This window comes from Megascapheus bottae, chromosome 29 (assembly GCF_031878675.1).
Source record: "Megascapheus bottae isolate mThoBot1 chromosome 29, mThoBot2.hap1, whole genome shotgun sequence".
Lineage (NCBI taxonomy): Eukaryota > Metazoa > Chordata > Mammalia > Rodentia > Geomyidae > Megascapheus > Megascapheus bottae.
This window is the reverse complement of record NC_143537.1, coordinates 1,786,323-1,806,895: the sequence shown is the minus strand read 5'-3', so window position 1 is coordinate 1,806,895 and position 20,573 is coordinate 1,786,323. Positions and strand designations below refer to the sequence as shown.

General features: G+C 48.4%; 1 protein-coding gene across 1 annotated transcript in view; it reads left to right on the top strand.

Annotated features, from left to right (window-relative positions):
• The window catches only part of Tenm2 (teneurin transmembrane protein 2), a 705,632-nt gene that overhangs the window by 519,796 nt on the left and 165,263 nt on the right, over positions 1-20,573 (top strand). The window contains 1 exon segment of the mRNA XM_090321035.1: positions 4,899-5,114. Coding sequence (XP_090177161.1) covers positions 4,899-5,114 — 216 coding nt within the window.

Here is a 20,573-nt window from a genome sequence, read left to right as displayed (position 1 = left end):
TGGCACCAGGTAATACAAGTAATGAGGGAGGCTGACCAGAGCCCCTTACCATGCCAGGTGACTTGCACTTCTTTGTGCCTGGCCATGACACCAGCCTGTGGTCACAAGCAGGTGGGGGCTGGGGTGGGGGGTCAGGCAGCTGGGAATCCAGGAAGAGGGTGAAGAGGGGAGTGGGTTAAATCCCTGCATTCACAAATATGTCCTGTGGCCATGCGGAGGGTGGACTGGTGTTTTCTTATGGAAGGAAGAGGGCCCAGTAATTATAGTTCTTAACTTTCCATTCGTGTGGCAAGCACAGGAGAATAATCAGCCCGTGCTGAGAAGGAGTTTGTTGAGGCTCGCAGTTGTTCTAGAAACTCCTTTCCCTTGTTGTTTGGGCAGTGACAAGGTGGCCTATGGTCCCACGGTCCGCTCAAGGAATGCTCGGAGGGACAAAACGGCCTCCATGAAGCCCCCCCCAGTTCAACCCCTCTCCATAACAGCACACCAGAGGCCGCTCTCTTAACCCTGGGCCTTTGGGGGAACGTAAAAACCCAACCTGGGACATGTAATCTATACCATATAGCCCTGACCCCAGGGAAAACGCGGATTGGTGTCCTGGAGAAAGGAAACCCTTTCACCTCATGAATATGAACGGAGCTGCCATTGGTCACGCCACTGGTGACACCCAAGTCACCCCAGACTGTGACCTTGGGTGGGGAAGGCCCTTTAACTGGAGCAGACCCAATATCCCGGCCCCCACCCGTGCCACCCTTCCAATAAATTAGCTATACTGGCTCCTGTGCAGTCAGGCTATTTTGACCAAGACCGTGTGAAAACGATTTGCTGTCAAGAAAATGCCTAAGTGGGGTTCAGTGGATCCGCTGGAGTGTGTGTGAGGAGACGTGACACGGGGCGGTGGTCATGACAAGAATTCCTCGAGCAAGCTAAACTCACCAGAAATCACCGCGGAACGTTCTCTCTCCCATTCCTGCCTCTGGGAAGGCCACCCAGGCTCTCGGTTCACAAACAGGGCGCTCTGCCTCGGGAGAAAGGCATGCCGAAACTTCCCTCAGTGACTAATTACACTGGTTTGGGGCAGATTTCGCCTCTATAACTTAAATTCCCCAATGATAGTGTAAGTTGACTCGCTTAGTGTTTTCTTTGGCAGAGAGTAAGAGCTGATTACATCAAATTTTCCTCTCCTAGTACTTGTTTACTTTTTCTCCTCCCTCCCTCCCTCCCTCTCTTCCTTCCTTTTGTTCTCATCATTTCTTCATTTTCCTGGTGCCTGGGTCAATTCCAGGGCGTCATATAAGTTACATAAGTGATCTACTGCCCAGTTCTTATAAGCTAGTTAAAAAGCATCCAAGTATCTGACCTCTGCTGTCTGCGTGCCAGTAACAACCCATCCTGTGACCGCAGTTGTCACGGTCAAGCCGTCCGCAGTCGGTGCCAAGCTCTCCCTGGGGAAGTTCCAGTCCCCTGTTCAAGAACGACTTAACTCACCTAGAAACTGGAGTCCAATGTGAGCGATGAGGAAGAAGCTGCTGGTGCAAGCATAAAAGGAGAAGAGACCGCATCTGTGTGCTTTGTACAAAACTGTTCTTCTCAGGCATCACTTTGTGCTCTACAGTGTGGATTCAAATTACCATATTTGTTTTCTTTTCATGTAAATTCCCGACCTACACAAGAACCTGAATACCCCAGAATCAGGCTGGTTTATGTTCTCCTTCTTGACAATTCTGAGAAGTACCTCGAGTTCCTCTCCAGTACCAAGAGCAGAACAGCACTACCCCCGCCCCCCCCCCCCACTGCAGGCTCGCTGGGTGATAGGTGGACAGCCATCTGCCTGTGTCTCTCCCCCGTTCTGTGGTACCCACAATATCCTTAAAAATAGCTCCAATCCCTCCCAGCATTTGCGGGTTTCCTGGGACCCCCTGTTCCCTTGTTATTTCACAGGAAGAGGCTTGCCTCTTGCATCCAAGTCTCTTCTTCTGGAGACAGAACGTCTGGAGTCTATTTCCTGTTCTGCTGACTAGCTCTGTGGCCTTGCCAAGTCCTTTCCTCAATCAAAGCCTGGTGACCAAGTTTTAGGCAGGATGATTTTTGTCCCAAGTAGCAACCACCAACTCCTCGTAGCTGAAAGGAGAACAGAGGACAGGATGGAGACTATATTGATTTGAGGCGTGGGTCCTTCAGGCTGGCTCCTTCTGGGCCCTCTGCCTGAACTGATGGCATTTCTGTGCCCACTGAACAACTTTCATCTCTGCTGTCCCCCCTGCCGGCTTCCCAAACATCCAGTTCAGGCGTTTGTCTAGCGATACGCTCTTCAAACAGAAGATGTTTCTGAGTCAGGGCTACCCTAAAATCTTATCTATTTGGGGTCAGTTAAGAAAATTTTCATTGCCCCTGAATGTGGAAGGTCACATGAAAATTAGGCTTTGACCTCCCCAGACGTCTTGGAAAAGTCAAATATCTTTCCACCCCACCCACATGTACTCCATGGGCCAGGTACACAGAGCTGGTCCCTCTCAGCTGCCGTCATCAGTGGGAAGACAGAGCTTACTTGAATGGCATTACCAAGCAGCATGCATGGGAGATTCCGTCCTGTGTGACTGGGGTGCGGCTCGGAGATTTTCCCAGAATGGAGGTGCCGGCAAACAGAGCTGAAGGAACTCACACCGCATGGCAGGGAAGGGGCAGACGAATACGGGCACTGGTGCATGAGTTCCCTGGTGGGTGCCCCTGCTTTAACTGCATGGCCACCGTTCTTTTACTGGCTGCAGTGGTGGGAAGGATGAACGCAGTGCAGTCTGCGCTTGCGAGATGGACAGGATGTCAGGACGTTCATACACAGGGCGGCTCCACCACGGCCCTCCTAACTGGCAGCTGGGAAATGACATGGAATCTCCTCCTTTTCCTCCTCCTCCTCCTCCTCCTCCTTTTCTTCCACCTCCACCACCAGCACTCAAAACCAGTCATCCCACTTTGTCATTCATCTTCACGTCAGCCTCTGGAGCACAACCTTGAAAGCTGACTGTGACTTCAACTCTGTTCCCACCCGAGCCTCGGGGCTCTGTCCCCAAGTCACAGAGGCGCCCAGGACCCTGGTGCAGCCGAGTGGAGGAAGGGGGATCAACTAGGGTCCTGGTACAGGGCTGGCGTTCCTTTCTGCGTACAATGGAACGATGACGTGGGGAGGGGGCATGGCTAAGGGAGCTCGTGAAATGACTGGCTTTGAGCCCTCAGCAGCGCCAGTGCCTCTCGCCTGGCATCCTAGCTCCTCAGGCAGCTGAGATCTGAGGAGCATGGTTCAAAGCCAGCCTGGGTAGGAAAGGCTGAGGCTTTTATCTCCAACTAACAACTCAGAGAAAAAAAAAGCTGGAAATGGAGATGTGGCTTAAGTGGTAGAGCGCTAGCCTTGAGCAAACTCAGGGACAGCGCCCTGACCTGGAGTTCAAGTCCCAGGACTGGCACCAGTATAGAGACAGATAGATAGACGGATAGACGGATAGATGGATAGATGGATAGATAGATAGATAGATAGATAGATAGATAGATAGATAGATAGATAGATAGATGATGGATAGATCGATAGATGGATTGTGAATGGATAGACAGACAGACAGATGAATAGATGGATGGATGGATGGATGGATGGATGGATGGATGGATAGATAGATAGATAGATGGATAGATAAATGGATAGATAGATAGATTGATTGATTGATGAATGGATAGACAGATAGACAGACAGACAGACAGACAGATAAATGGATGGATAAATGGATTGATGAATGGATAGACAGACAGACAGATAGATGAATGGATAGACAGATAGATAGACAGATAGATTAATGGATGGACAGAGGATTGATGAATGGATAGATAGATAGAAGATAGATAGATAGATAGATAGATAGATAGATAGATAGATAGACAGATAGACGGATGGATGGATGGGATAGATAGATAGATAGATAGATAGATAGATAGATAGATAGATAGATAGATAGATGATGGATAGATAGATACATAGATGGATTGATGAATGGATAGACAGATAGATAGACAGAGAGACAGACGGATACATAGATAGATAGATAGATAGATAGATAGATAGATAGATAGATAGATAGATACATGATGGATGGATAGATAGATGGATTGTGAATGGATAGACAGACAGACAGACAGATGGACAGATAGAGATAGATAGATAGATAGATAGATAGATAGATAGATAGATAGATAGACAGACAGATGGATTGATGAATGGATAGACAGACAGATGAATGGATAGACAGACAGATGAATAGATGGATAGATAGATAGATAGATAGATAGATAGATAGATAGATAGATAGATAGATTGATGAATGGATAGACAAATAGACAGACAGACAGATAGATAGATAGATAAATGGATGGATAGATGGATTGATGAATGGATAGACAGACAGACAGATAGATGAATGGATAGACAGATAGATAGATAGACAGACAGATAGATTAATGGATGGACAGATGGATTGATGAATGGATAGATAGATAGATAGATAGATAGATAGAAGATAGATAAATAGATGAATAGATAGATAGATAGATAGATAGATAGATAGATAGATAGATAGATAGATGGGATGGATAGATAGATAGATAGATAGATAGATAGATAGATAGATAGATAGATAGATAGATAGATAGATAGATAGATAGACAGACAGACAGACAGACAGACAGATGGACGGATAGATATGGATATCCACATTCACTCAAATCACTTTGAGTGAAGCCCATCTGGTCCATTCCATAACATAAATGACTCGTATTGGGCGCTGGTTTGGGTGTGCCCACCTCAGGATGCTGTCATGACACTGGTTGCTGACCTCTGACCCCTCTGTACTCTCTCCCAGGTCGGCCCATTCCACCTACATCCTCGTCTAGTCTCCTCCCACCCGCCCAGCTGCCCAGCTCCCATAATCCTCCACCCGTTAGCTGCCAGATGCCCTTGTTAGAGAGCAGCTCCTCTCATCAGATCATGGACACCAACCCCGACGAGGAGTTCTCCCCCAACTCCTACCTGCTCAGAGCTTGCTCGGGGCCCCAGCAACCCTCCGGCGTCGGCGGCGGTAAGGCCTCTCCGTGTGTGTGTGTGTGTGTCTGTGCTGTCTGAATGTCTGCTGTGTCGTGCATGGACCATCTGGGGCCCTCAAGCAAAATGACACCGGTGAAACGAGGGCCAGCCAGGGGACAGGAGGGCGATGTGGGGTGAGATAGGGTCGTCATGTGGTAACCTGGTGTTCCTGCGCCACGCTTGTGACTGAACTGTGAGTGTGAGTGTGAGTGTGCGAGGCCTCGGGCCTCCTTCAATGGAAGGAATTTGCCCATGGCTCCGGGGCCAACCATACAGAGCAGCTGGCACTTGGAACTGCGTATTGCTGTGGCTCTGGTCCCAGGCCAGGACCCTGGACCCCACTGGCCTGGCTGCTGTGCCTCTCAGAGACCCGCGTGTGTTTCGTGTCTGACTCCTCTCCCCTCGCCCGTCTGGGATGGTTTTGCGATGGGTGGTCTGGGCCCCACATGCGGTGTTTGTGGGCTTGCATTTGTCAAGCGGGGCCCATGCTATGTCGGGTGTCCCATCATCCCCAGGACAGATGGACTGGACAGGACATGGGAATCTCCTCAGCTCCCCCTCCCAGCTGCCCCCCGGGGCTCGGGGAAGGAGGACCTTCTGGAGATGGAATGCTGGCAGAATGTGAGCGTGTGGGAGGGGTAGGTGCCCAGGGATGAAGTTATCCGTGGCCGGGGGAGGGATTCGTCGTTAACGTCCCACAGCCTTATCTCATGCCCCAGAAGGCTTTGCATGATGCAGCTTCAAAGCCCTGTCCATGAACGTGGTCCACCCCTGGCCTCGGTATCTCTACTTAGAGGAGACGGGCTGCCGTGCAGGGTGATTCTGTCTGCTGGGGAGAATGATAGACGGCCCCTGTCCTTCTTCAAAGCCAGGCCTGCCTGATATATTTAGTAAACTCATATTCTTTCTCGCCCCCCCCAAAAATTACCTAATCAAATCTCTCATCAAATGAGCAATCCATTGTTGATATTATGAAGGCCTTTAATCTACCATAAATCTTTATTAGAACTCATCAGAGCTTCTCGTTTGAGAGAAATGTGATTATGGCACTCTTAAAATGACATTGCATCATCGGGGTGATTGGTTTACCATTTGCAGGAGAGACATCAATCACAGGAAACACAACCACACAGCAAATGAATTCAACCTTTCTACCATGGAACAATGACACTGTAATTGCTCAAAATCAGGCTTAAAATGAAATCGGAAAATGCTCTTTCTTCAAATATGATGTTAACTTAATGGAATATATTATGAAAAATCATGTTTGAGGGAATTCTATATAATTAAAACTACATGGAAATATATTTCCTTTTTCCCCTTTTACGGAACCCGATTTTACCTTTTATTTATTTATTTCCCTCCCCCCACCCCCCCCGCAGAGATGATGTCGCATTTAATTGAACCACCCTCGCTTATGTTTGGCTGCTTTTTATTTCATACTATGGAATCGTGATGAATATTGTATTTTGAAGGACAAGAGGCTTTTTGAGATGAGGTGCACCTGCCGAGATCTCCTTAAGAACAGACAATTATTAAAGAGAAAATGAGCGTTAAAAAAAAAACCCTGGAGATCCTTTTATGCACATATGGATACCCAAGCAGAGTTTATTTCTATACGAGAGGTTCGTGGTGTTTATCTAGCCCCCACACACAGGCTTGCTCCGAGATAGCACCCACTGCAGCCCTCTGTTGGGACAGTGTATCCAGCGTTGTCCTCATGGGTGGACATTGCCGCTGGGCTCCGACCCCCGCCGGGCCTTCCTCTGCTTAGACGGAACAGATCTGTGTGTTTGGACTCACACCAGTCCACCAACACACACACATAGAGGTCCATCCTGATCCCAAGCAAGAACTGAGACGACAGGATTTAACCTTGAATGGAGAGGGAAGGGAGTGAAAATTAAATTCAGTTTCGAGGTGCCCTGGTTTGGGGGGATCCTCAAGTGTGGAGGAGGGTCAAGCCTCTGGCTGATAGGGATTTGAAAGTATGGACTCTAGGTTGGCCTGGATGAGAGTATTTGAAGTGTGTGTGTGTTTCTTATGGAATGGGTTTTGGGGTCCCAGGTAAACAGGGGGATTCTGTCAAGAGGCAGATGGCGTTTGCCATGAGTTTAACCGTGACATCAAGGCTTAGAAATAGATCTTGAGGCTAAGGTGCCATGCACAGAGTTTTCCCTGTGTTTACAATCGATTTTCAAAGTTCTTCTCATGGCCATAGCAGCTGCAGTCCTGTGTTCTAAAGACTGGGAAGTCATTTGGCCCTTGCCTTTTCCTAGAGGAATGATAATACCTTCTAAAACATTCAGCCCATAGACAACCATAGAGCAAAAACACAGCCACTGTTTTCCTGCCCTCCTCTCATGGCTGGGACTTCACATTGGCCAGGCACATCACCTAGAAGAGTCACAGCATGCATTCCTTCCTCTCCCAGGAGCCCTGCTCTATAAAGACACAGCGTGGTCACCAAATAGAGGAAAGTGCACATTCTCACCCACTGTGAAAACTTCCTGCCAGCCACACGGCCAGGCTCACCTCTGACTGTCATTTTCCCCTGGCTAGAGTGCATTCCTTAGCGAGTGGTACTAAAACCCTGCTGCCTTCCCATCCCCCTCACTCTGACCCTCCATCTACACCAATCTCGCAGGGGCCACACCACTGAAGAGGCATTTAACAGAGCCTCACTGCCCCTGGGGTGTCTGCCTCCAGAGTCCTGTGCCTCCTCTCCTGACCTCCTGCCCAGTGGTTTAGCTCTGAACCATCTCCCTACAGCTGCATCATTTCGAAGTAACTCATGAGGAAAGAAAGTTGCAGCCCAGGAAAGAGGAAACTGCCCTGCAGATGGGAATAAGATTTGTTCTATGCAGCGGGCTCCTAGGTGTGAATGTATTCCCAGCAATGTGCACCTCTAAAGCCTCTGCTCATCGAAGGCTGAGTTTTCGATTTAAAGAATATATATATATATATATATATACATACAGTCTAAATAATTTTCTGTTTTGCATAAGAAATGTAAACCAGGGACCTCTGCCAGGACGCTCTCAGCAAATCCTCAGAGCAAAGGAGACCGGACAGCCACAGAGTTGAGCTTGGAACTGAGCTTGGTTCCTTCGGAGAAAAAGCAGTATCTTGGGTGATGGTAAATGAATAGGGTATGTCAAAATCAGCAGGCTGGTCAGGGATGAGAGCTCAGTAGTTAGAGGATTTTCCTGTGTGCCCAGAGCCTGGTGTTTATTCCCCAGGACCACAAAATAGACAAACAAACAAAAATCAGCAAGCCTTATGTGCCTGTGGTGATTCAAGACTTCAGTCACCTGGCTCACTTAGTGATTTCTTTTTAGCCTGGCCTTGCAAAGCAGGGGATCTTGGGATAGCCTTGAGGCTTCCTTCCCTTTTGCATCTCCGTCATAGTTGTGGGATAACCTTAGAACAGTAAAGGAAAAGGTCTGGGAGGGGGCACAGGAGACACACACACACACACACACACACACACACACACACACACACACACACACACACACACACACACACGTGTTCCTCTGTGCAGTTTCAGCTCTGTAGCCAAGCACAGATATCTCCACCGCGACACATGCATCTCGGGGAGATGCCTGTCTGGGACCCCATCCTGATTCTTCCTCCTCACTTTCAGGCTCCTTTGACACTCATTCCTTCATTCATCCATTCGTCCCTTCCCTGTCTGGCGAGGCTGAGTGTCTTGCTCTAGGGTTCTGAGCTCCTTGCTGGTGAGTTGCTCGTGTGCCCTCAGACCAGGCCCTCTCAGCGTTGGGGACCCCTGCAGTCCCCTGCCATCTAGACCATCGTGGACACCGAGCCCCACATGGTCATATGCTCACCACGCCCTGTGCGATTCACGGGAACACAGTGTGGAGAGTGACAGCATTCTCCCCCAGGGAGGAGGGCATGGTTTCACCCCTATTCCCCTGGGCTTCCGAGAGCCTCTGCCCTCCTCCTCAACCCTGCACCCCACCCCAGGAATGGAGAGCAGGTGCCGCTCAGAACCCAAGCGTCGCCTTCGCTTCACTTGGCCTGTACCTTCCTACACAGCCTGTAGGGATCAGGGATCCAGCTGCGTGGGGGATGGGGAGAGCTCTGCCCCCCCACCCCCAGGGCCCCTGAGCACACAGTCAAGATAGACAGGCCATTGCTTTGGAAATGTGCAGCCAGGAGGCGACAGCCAGAGGAGCATGGCTCCTTCTGGGCAAATAATCTCGATATTGACAAAAATCTCAGCGTCGATAGGCATTGTGTACCTTCTGCCTCTCCCTGTCTGTCCCCAGCTTCCAGCACACAAAGAGAGCTGTCCTAGGAAAGCGGGGGGCTGCAGACACACCGGGCAGCGGCGTCTGCGCCGCTTCATGTCCTGAGACATGCTGGTGGGGTTGGTTTTCTCTTTCTTTCCACCCAGAACTTCAAGTTCTCTGGCATTCATTGTGATTTTGATGGATGATTTCTAATGAGTAGTGATTTGGGGGGGGGGGAATTTTTCCATGGACTTTTTCATCCTTTGTGCACCTTTTAGGAGAAATGTCTACATTGAGACGCCTGCATAACTTTGCATTGAATGGTTTGGTTTCTGTGGTAGGAGTTCTTTTGATATTTGGGGTATCATTGGTTTATTGTTAGATGATACATGATTGATAATGCTTCCTCCTGTCATACAAGTTATCTTTTCTCTCTGTAGTACTTCTGAGTGCCAAAGATTTTCATGTAGGAATTCATCTGTCTTTTTTTTCTTTTGTTTTCTGTGCTTTCGTTGGTCCTATCTAAATAACACCTGCAAGGGCTTATTTAATTCTTGTTAGCACTAGGACTTGAACTCAAAGCTTCACCTCCTCACTCAAATTTTTCACTGGCAGATGTTTTACCACTTGAGTCACAGTTCCCTGCCAGCATTTTGCTGGTGAACTAGAAATGGGGTCTTCACTGATTAGCTTTGAACCCTGATCCTCAGATCTCAGCCTCCTGAATATATAGTGAGGGTTATAGCAAGATGTGAACCCCAGTGAGTCTGGCTTAAAGGCTTTGTCTATGCGAGCCATCTTTGCCTGTCTCACATTAGTCTCTGAGTCATCTCTTTCTGTAAATGAAAAAGTGTTGAGATCCAGACCAACTGCCCACCCACCCTTCTTCCATGCTTACCTAGACTCGAGCCATCCCCTCGTGTCTCTTCTCCCTCACTGAGATGAGACTATGACCTCTCAGCTCCCAGAATGCCCCTTCCTCCTTGGAGGCTTTCTGATTGGGAAAAAAAATGGCTATCACCATGCTGTGAGCTTATGATATCATTCTCCTGGTTTTAAAGATGGGAGAACAGAGTCAGAGAAGGTAAGCCTATCACTGCATCAATAGTAATTCTACAAGAACCTAATCTAGGGGTTGGCAGCATGGTTCAAGTAGTAGAGCGCCAGCTAGTGAGCAAAAGCATCAGATACCAAGTTTGAGTTTGAATCTCAGATAAAAATAAATAGATAGCAAATTTTTAAAAAATTGACCTCAAGAAATCAGTCTCCAGAATAATGAGCATATGGAAATTTAAGCCAAGAATTTAAAGACAAGTCGGGGGCGGGCAGGAGATGTGTCAAAGGAACAAAAGTTAGTTGTCATTTTCGACATGGCTGGGTTTGGACACCGTTTTTCAGGCATGAAGGGGTGATGTGAAACACAGCATCTGAGCTTTTGGGGAAAACGGTATGGGGGGAAAGGGGAGCAGGAAAGTTGTTGATACAGACTGGGCAGAGCCAGAAAGCCCAGCTCTGCACCTTCTGTGCTGAGAAGTTACCAGATAATGCCTAAAATTGAAATCACAAGAAATAGCAGCCAAACACGCTATTTATAGAACTCGAGATAAATACCAAAATAATCAGCCAAAAAAAAAAAAGGTAAATGCATTTCTGTTGGGAAGGAAGAAACGTTGGTGGTGACGGAAAAAGATTGCTATTTTCAGACCACACATTATAGAGCTGCTTGACTGTCTGAGCAGTTGTTTTTTTTTTCTTTTTTTGTTGTAATTTTTCTTGTTCAAAAAAAAGGAGAGCATTTTTATAGAAAGTGCAAAAAGAATTTTTTCTGGGTGAAACACTTAATATGGTGCTGAGACCCCTGACCCCTGTAGTGGCAGAGTGTAATGTTCACGGATATACGCACATTCAGTGACCATGCCTTGATGAAGCAAGAGAACGTTGGAGTGCTGGCATCTGGGCGCCACTTCCCGTTAGGGCGCCCGTGGCATGACGAGGTCCTCAGCTGTTTACCCCAGCCCTGCTGAAATCCCAGCTTCGGCTGCTGTAAGCACAGGTCCCATGGCTGTTGTATTGTCCTCATCCCTAATCCTAGACCAAAGCCAGCTCAACCTCATTGCACATCTTATTCAATTTAGCATCTCATTACGTTATGCCTTGTAATCTTCTCTTGGTGTTTCACGCATATAAGTCACTGGTGTCAGTATTAAATGGTCTCCACTTAAAGGCCAGGGTCACCTCTTTGGACATTTTTTTAAAAATTGCTCAGTACCTGGCATTGCATCCTCACTCACTGAAGCATAGAAAGACAAGGAAACAGGTTCCTTTCTACCAAGGCCTCTTGACTGTGGGTCCTGGTGATGCGGTTAGATGTGATGATTGTGGAAATGGCACTGCCTTCAAAAGAAAACCCAGAGAAGCCAGACACATAGTGCTGACGTGTCGTTCTAGCTACATGAGAGGCTGACAACAGGAGGATCGCGATTGGAGGATATCCCAGACAGAGAAGTCTATAAGGCGCTTCTCACCCTGTCACCCTGGGCAGTGTGGTTGACAAATCTGTATTCCCCACGTTGTGTGGGAGAGTAAAACTGGAATCATCTTGGCGCCAGGTCAGCCCACACAGAAAAGCTCCCAAGAAGTGAGACTTAAAGTATAAACTTACCTGTCATCATCATATACTATTAAACTCACCAAGGCATGTGTACACAGGAATGAGATTCGATGATGTAACTCCTTTGAGCAGTGGACAGTTGAGCCAAAAAAAAAGAATACCAAGAATCTGAAACATGTCTTGCCTGGGAGGCCGTGGGGAGCTGGGATTAAAGGAAGGGTTGGATATGTGGACACAGAAATGGCAGGATGCCAAATGAGACAGGCAGAGATTGGATGGTAGACCTGGCAGCATACAACCCTGACCCCAGAGTTAACAGGATAGGCAAACCGTGCCACAGATGACTGCCCTGGGACGGAGCCAGACCTATCCTAAAAAAATAACCAGTGGAAAACATGTCTGAGGCGTGGCTCAGCGGTGGGTGCCAACCCAGCAAATTCAAGGCTCTGAGTTCAAACTTCCCTGGAGTAGAAAAAGAGCAGAGAAGTCAGCTGCTGGGACACAGGAGGTTGTCTGGGTAGACCTGAAGGTTGGCTCAAGGTCAATCTTGGCCACTTAGCAAAGCTTCAGAGCTGTCTCTCAAAACACCATCAGGAAAGGAACAGGGGGCAGCCTTTCTGAACAGCCTGGGGGACAGACGCAAGGGTGCAGGTGCGTCTCCGGTCTTCCTTGAGATATCGGCTGGCTCCAGCTCCTTCAAGAATACTGCACTGTTCATAAATGTTAAGGATGAAGCCGAGGACCTCAGCAGCCAGCGCGTAAAGCGCATGATCCTGGCCCCACCCCAGTTTCCAGGCACTGCCTAATGCAGCTTTGCCCACCTGCATGGCCTACGATATGGAGATGAACTGTCTTGAAGTTCTAGAGACGAGAAGGCCAAACCAAAGTGCTGGCCTGCCCACCATGGGTCTGTAGGTTCTGGGGTGCTGCTCTCCCTGGCCCCTCCTGGCTTTTGGTAGTTGCTGGAAATCCTGAACATTCTACTGAGTGGTTGGCAGGATAGGGCACTTCATGGCCACTTGGTCGAGGTTGGAGCTGTTGGAAGACAAGAACCAGCTGTCCCTTGTGGCCCATCTTATTCTGTGATAGTTTTTTTTCTTATCTTTTAAAGAGCATTGAGTTCAGCATATGGCAATTGCCTCACCAAAGTTTTAACTGGAGCAAACAAGCCACGCCTGATGAGAAAAAAGATGAAGGGAACTTTTAATTTCCAGAGAAATGGTCTAAGGAGACAGCGAGCCCAGCCCCACGGCTGCTGCTTTATTTCAGCAAGTGGGGAAGGCTTTTCTGGGAGGTGGCATTGTGCAGTCTGACTGGCAAAGACGAGCCAGAAGCAAGCAAAGGAAAGCAATATCGTTAATATTTAACATCCAGAATCTGAATAAACCACCCAAAGGATGGGAAAAGATGGGTCTTGTGCAGTGATTTAAAATTCCCAGCCTTTCCTCTGACAGCCCTGGGGCCAGCACCAGCCTTCCCCGCCCCCTCCCCTCAGATCTTGGCTTTGATGCTTTCTTTTCCCTCTTCCTTATTCTCTTCCTTCTGGGTACTGGTAAAAGCAAAGAGAATGGGCCAAACCCATTCTGCATGCTGAAACAGTTAGGCAGCTCTCCAGTTCATGATGTTATGTTTGCGTAGGGAAAGATGGTTGCTTGAAGTCACCATTGTTAATCCAGTTCTGTCCGTCCCATCTGACTGGACGCCATGTTTTCCTCCCGTCTTTGGTAATGGTTTCCATTCTCCGTCTCCAAGATTATGTTCATCTCCAGATCTTTCCCATCTCCTGGAGTGTGGGAAAAACACCATTACCACCCCACACACACTCCATACGGCCTTTGATATATATGTATATATTTCAATCCTCGACTTTGTCTCCGCGTGTGACAGTGAAGGTGCCTGGTTGCTAAGTCATCTATTTCTCAGTTGGTTCTTCTCATGGCATTATTCCCCGGTCAAGCAATTTACTATAAAAGACAGAGAGAGATTGAGAGAGAGAGAGAGAGAAAGAGAGAGGGGGGGGAGAGAAGACAGCATCTACTTAAGATATTAGGGTGCTGGGTGTGGTTATTTCCTTTTTCTAAGCCACACTTTCTCCTCCTGAGAACTGACATGTAGTTATAATGTAAGAGACAATGTCTGGGGTGGAAATAATTCACAGGGTGTGAGGAAGGGGAAAAGACATATTACGCTAGGCAGAGGTGGCCTTTCCTGCCTCTCTATCCAGCTCAGATGGCTGAGAGGGTTCTGAAGATGAAACGAATGTGTGAAACCAAGAAAGCAAATTACAGTGAGGCGAAAAAGGAGCCAGGGAGACGGTGGAGTCAGAGATCAGGCCTGCGCCCCGCGTGGTCTCAGGACTCAGCATGCCAATCCTGCTTCCTCTGTGCTCGCGTGTGAGGCACTGAGAGGTACTGGGCCACGCATTTTGAAAAGATCGCTTCCAATATGGAAATGTCAGGATTGTAAGCCAAGCCTGACAAGGGAGCGGGAGACGCCTTCTCCATCCCTATGACAACGCTGAGGCTCCTAGACCAATGTGGTTCTGTGTGTGTGTGTGTGTGTGTGTGTGTGTGTGTGTGTGTGTGTGTGTGTGTGTATTTATATTTTTTCTTTTCAAGAGACCCGGTGTTGCTATGCTGCTGAGGTTTGATCTTCAGCAACTGAGCCGTGATCTTCCTGCCTGGAACCTACAAGTAGCCATTATCAGAGTCTAGATTCTTTTTAAAACAAAACTAGACCCAAGTCTTCCCTCACAAAGACTGGGCAGTAAAGCTGGTACCCTTTCCTAAATGGGTGGTGGTAAGGAGGAGGAGGAGGAGGAGGAGGAGGAGGAGGAGGAGGAGGAGGAGGAGGAGGAGGAGGAGACTGAATATTGTCATTTAGTTTATAGCATCTTTTTCTATTTTAGGAGACAAGCTCATTCGCTCAGCTCATGAACTTTAGTCCCTCAGATAAATGAGGCGGCTTGCCAGCCCGTTTGAAAATGTCCTTTCTGGTATGTTTCCAGTATTTTCTTCTGTCTAGCTGGTCACATCCACAGAGCAGGACATCGCACATCAACACTTGTGATTCTGTCTTTCTGGTCATGGATGCACTGCCATCAAACCCCCACTCGCCTGCCTTCATGGCGGCCAACGGCCAGCGGCAAGTCCTAGCCACCAGCTTCTGGCAGCCCCTCAGCCTGTGATCCCATTTATGTAGCTTGTCATGCAGGTGGCAGTTATGAAAATGAGGGTGCTATCTCTACTATTATCATCACTAATCATAGCGCTAACAGTGACACGCCCTCACACGCACTCTGTGTACGCCCCTTCAGATGTGCTCTGGCTATGGGGAGAGAGGCGTGGAAGGGCGTGCGTGCTTCCCCCCCACACACACTTGATGAAAACCTCTTCCAGCTCAGGAAGATTAAGTCACATGACAACAGGCGCTATTTTGCTTAACTGTCTCCAGCTTCTATGGTCATCAAGGCCTTCTCCTTTTGTTATTTTCTCCCGTGCATCCAGTGTTCCCCTGTATTCACATAGACTAGGTGATGGTTCAGTTGTTTTCTGTTGTACAAAAGATACACAGATAGATAGATAGATAGATAGATAGATAGATAGATAGATAGATAGATGGATAGATAGAGAATTGTAGCTATATAGATAAAAAGGTAGAGAACCAAGTAAAAAAGTAGATGATTAAGATACAGAAAAATGTAGCTAAATTAAAAGATACATAAATAGATGAATATATAGCAAGTAGATATGTAAATGTAGCTAGATAAAAAGGAAGATTGTAGACATAGATGGAAATATAGGTAGATACATAGCAAGGTTGATTATCGACAGATGCATAGATACGCAGTGAATCTGCTCTGTCTTTGTCTCGGAGGTCCTCTGGTTACTCCTTAGCTGCTCATAGCTTTTTGAACCACGCTTCCGCTACTATCTAACAGCCACACTCGGCGGCGATGGGACTCCATTCTCCCAGCGAGATTGCAGCTGCAGCAGGCAGATTCTGTGGGTCCTTCCCACGATCACTCTTGCGCACTTTTCTAACTGAACTCCAGTGAGAGGGAGAAATGCTTTCTGGGTCAGGGGACACGTTGCGGGTCAAGAGAGATAGGAGAGAGACTGGGGCAGGCTGGAAGGGCAGTCCTGGCAGGCCAGGTAGCCATGAGGACTGGCTGGGGCTCGGCCTGCCTTTTTATCTCTGTCATCTGCAGACACCCGTGCCTTAAGAGCTCCAGAGCTCATGGCTGCCCCTTTGTCTACGTGGGGCCCCGGGCAAGTTGTTTAATTAACTTCTCTGTGTTTTAATCTCACCATTTATAACGCAGAGATAATTATACTTCAAGCTAATGTGTGAGGGAAATGCTCTCCCTCGCACAGCGAGAGGCGACAGGCCAGGGTATCATTATTGTTTAATCGTAATGATGCCCCACAAGGGTGGGGCAGAGGCTCCTCCTCCCCGCAAAGCCAGGCGTTCACCCCCAGGTCTCCCGAGAGACCGCGCAGGGACAGGTCACTGCCATTTGGAGATGGCAGGGGTGGGCAGTGTTCTTCTCAGATGGACTTTCTCCCTGCTTTGGTAGCTACTGAGGACTGCCCTGCCCATCACACACACACAGTGCATGGTGTTGTGTGTGTGTGCATATGCGTTGTGCCACTGTGGACCAAGACTTGGCAGATGATAGAAACGGTTTCTATATAGACACCCTTCCCTGGCTCTCAGATCACCCAGTGCCAAGGCTGGCAGAGTCGAGCTCATCAATTCTGACGAAGCTCGGCTCACGCTTCTACTTTCTACATCGTGCTAGAAAATTCCACTCATCAAACAAAGAGGTCCCTAGATCATGCTCTTGCCCCCTCCGCTGTGTCCAATTAGACTTCTTTAAAAAGAAGAAGGAGGAGGAGGAGGAGGAGGAGGAACCTGTTTGACTTTGTGGGTTTCCAGGGTCTGTTTATCTCTCCTTCTGGTGTATCACAACTCCTCAAGTACCTTCATGGCAGTTCCGTTTTCTTTCCCTTTACCGTGGGAGACGTTTATGGATGGAGGTTTGGATGAGTGGATGGATGGATGGAAACGAGAGGAGAAGGAAGAGGACAGAGAAGAGCCTGGTTGAAAGCTCTGCTCTCACGGCCTAACACGTTGTGTAACAACCTTGGCGATGCCCGCTGCTCTCCCTACCACTGGATGACAGGAACCGTTACTCCACTTCTCTCCATGTTTATGGAACATCTACCATTACAGACATTAAATAGAGTAAAAGGGAAGCAGAAGTCACTAAAACTAGGTCCCTGGCCTTGGGGAAACTGAGTCTAGACAGTGAGAGAACTATTAAGAACAGAAGTTGCCGGGCACAGTGCCGCATGCCTGTAATGTCAGCTATGCAAGAGGTCATGAGGTTCATGGTTCAAGGTCAGCCTGGACAGGAAGTTGAGAAGCCAGCCCTCCTCCATCTCAGTGAATAAGCCACATGCCGGATAACTGCGGGGAGAGGTTGCCAGGACCTCGGAAGAGATGAATGTGGCTCTCACAGAACCCACTCTTCCTCTGGCTATCTGACGAATCTTCTCCCACACTTTCTGGCCACTGTGTTGCCATTCTCCCCGAGTTCCTCACAGACCAAATCAACGCCGAGCCAGAGCCACGAGATGAATAAACCGCTTTCCTTTTTGCGATGCACCCACCTCCAGTCTTACATTGCAGCCGTGGAAACGAACTACCAGAGAGGAGGAGAGGAAGTGAGTTTGGAACCTGCTCGTGAGGAGCTGCAGCCGTAGGCCAAGGGTTATAAACGGAAGTCAGAGGGATTTCTGTTTACGGATATTCCCAGCCTTAACGTGTGGTCGCTGGATGTATTCATCCTGTAAATATTTTCTGAGAGTGTGCCAGTTGACAGGGCGATAGAAAGAGGACCAGAAACTCTGAACCTTTTCCTTGATGGTTATTTTCATAGCTGGTTCTCCTGCCTCACTGAGAACTGGAAGCTCCCAGAGCTGTTAGAGACAAATTACCTTTAGAATCATGCCTGCTTTAGGCTCCTTGCTAAGAGTCCAGAAAATAGCCTGCATGTGCATTCCCCGGCCTGATTAAAGGGTGACTGTGCAGTCCCTAAATAATTGCCACATGAATCTTTATAACCACCCGAAATGAGCTTAACTGAGTTGGTCCAGGATGGCGGAAAGGCTTCTAATGCTCCACTCATCATTCTACCCTGCTTCAAAGAACGGCAGGCACAGCCCTGCTCTCCTTTTGCCTCACCTCCCCGATTAATTCATGCTTTTAGAATATGAGGAAGGACTGACTGATGAGCTGATTCCGTTGAGCTTTGTAGGGTTTTTTTCCCCCCAATTTAGCAAGCAACAAGGACCCATCCAATTTCTCCTCTTTCATATGGCTCTTAAGTCTCATTTCTGCGATTAGTTCGACTGATACAGTACTGGGTCCCCCTTCCTCCCTCGCTCAGAATTCAGATACTTGTCCTTCTCTTGTAATTATAAAGTGCTCACAGCGAAGACAGCCCTGGTAAACTTTGCTTTTCAGCACAAAAACATTATTAGCCAAAGAGCTGGTTGTAATATAGATGCTTAGACAGGTCGAGGAGAAGAGAAAAAAATCAGGTCTTAAAAAAGCTTTCTAAACCTCATTCAAGTTAAATTCGTCCTCTTCCTTTCTTGCTACAAAGCCTCAAGAATTTGGATAAGAATGGTAATTACAATGGTCGCTCGTCGGGGTGAGTGTTGAATATAGATTTAGCTGCCTGCCAGGTCAAGTTGCCTCTGAACCTTCCATGAGACAAAAAGAGGAAAAACCACATCCTTCCCAGCAAAGGCAGATTCCAGCATTTCCATTCTTGGTTGCGTGGGTGAGGGCTGCCTGCCTCAGTTGCTACCTGGGTCTCTGTTTTAGAAACAAGCTCTCTCACTGTGTAGAGTGATGGATGGAGTGACAGACGGCTGGGTTGCTGGGTGTGGGTAAAATACGCCCAGAGAAACAGGCAGAGAGCTGAGCTCACAGCTGGCACAGGCCCAGAGCTGGCTTGTGTGCAGTCTCGCTCTCCTGTTCTTGCATGGCCTAGGTATTAGCTTGGTGTTAGACAATTGACTGCAGAGTTGAGAATGAAGCCCAGCCCTTTCCAGTGGGGATAGTCGTTGGAGAGATGGAAGAACTCTGCTCCAAACCGCCAGCCCTCTGCACAGTGCTCTGAGGGCCCTCTGCCGGGAGCACTTAGCCCACCAACATTGCTGAGGATCCCTTAGACCTCAGACCTGTGGTTTCTCTGGGTCAACCCACCTTCATGTGTGGCGCCATGGCTCTCAGAGTTCGGTCTCTGAACAGCAGCACTATCACTCCTAAGAACAGGCCAGAAACACAGTGTTTCTCACCTTCTCTCCTGTCCCGGGGCCTGCAGTGTGGGTCACCTCTTTATGTGTGGGATCTGGCCACCGGCCTTCGCAAGCTCTCCGGCTCATTCCAACACTCCTAAAGTCCGAGCACCCTGGACTGAACGGGGCCCTGCTTGGCTACCTCATTAAGCCTTGGCTAGAATCAGTTCCACCAGGGTTTGAAACGATGCAATAAGTCGGTGTCTCGCCAGACCAACTGTCAGTATTTATGTTTATTTTTGTTATTCGTACTTATTATGGTTATTATTACATAAATTCACACCTGACAGGCTCTCGGCCACGTATGTGGAACCAACAGCAACCCTTGAATGTCCAGCCATACCCACCTGGCAGATAGGGAAACTGAGGCATGGAAATATTAAGTACCATGCACAAAATCACATAGCCTTGCATGGACTCAGGCCGTCTGGGAGCTGGCAGACATCAGTGCGGTCTGCAGAAAGCCATCTTTTAAGTGTCTGTGAAACCCGCCGGGATGGCAGTCTCTGTCCAGGGGGATGATGGCATCTTCTGGGTGGCTCCAGAGTGTACCAAGGCACAGAAAGCCAGTTTTCTGGATGGATTGACAGTCTCTGAGCAATTCCTGGTCAGGACAGAGGAAAAGGCATCTCCCCCCCCCCCCCACGATTCTGACCAAAAGGGAAAAAAAGTGAGAACAAAAGGAAAGAAAAGCTGTTAGATTCACATGGAAGGTCATATTTGCATCCCCCGGCAGGTAAGGCTTTTATCCTACACATGGCTCGCACTGCATTCTACTTCTGCCAGCCAACGTGCATGCCCCCCAAAGGCTCTGCCCTCACCCACTTTCCATGGCGTTCCTCTGTCTGTGTCCCTCCACACCCCGCTTTTTAAAAAGAGCACAAAAGGGATGACGGGATGATACTCTTCTCCAGAAACTGCTCTCCAAGGCAGCCACTGCGCGGTGGTCCTCCACTGTGTCCTTAGATGTCACGTGGGCCCTGAGCCAGCTCTGAGACTGCCAGGTTTTATAATTTTGAAAAAAAAATTCAAAGCACTTTTCGTGCATAAGACTCCCAGCTTTCAGGAGGTGGAAGCAGGAATTCTCTAGAAGCGGGCTGGTGGAAATGGCGGGTCTGAGAGCTCATCTGAAGTCGCGAGCAGGTTTCTGCTCCCCCACCCCCAGCCTGGATCTGGCAGAAGAAATTCTGTATTTCTATTTGTGT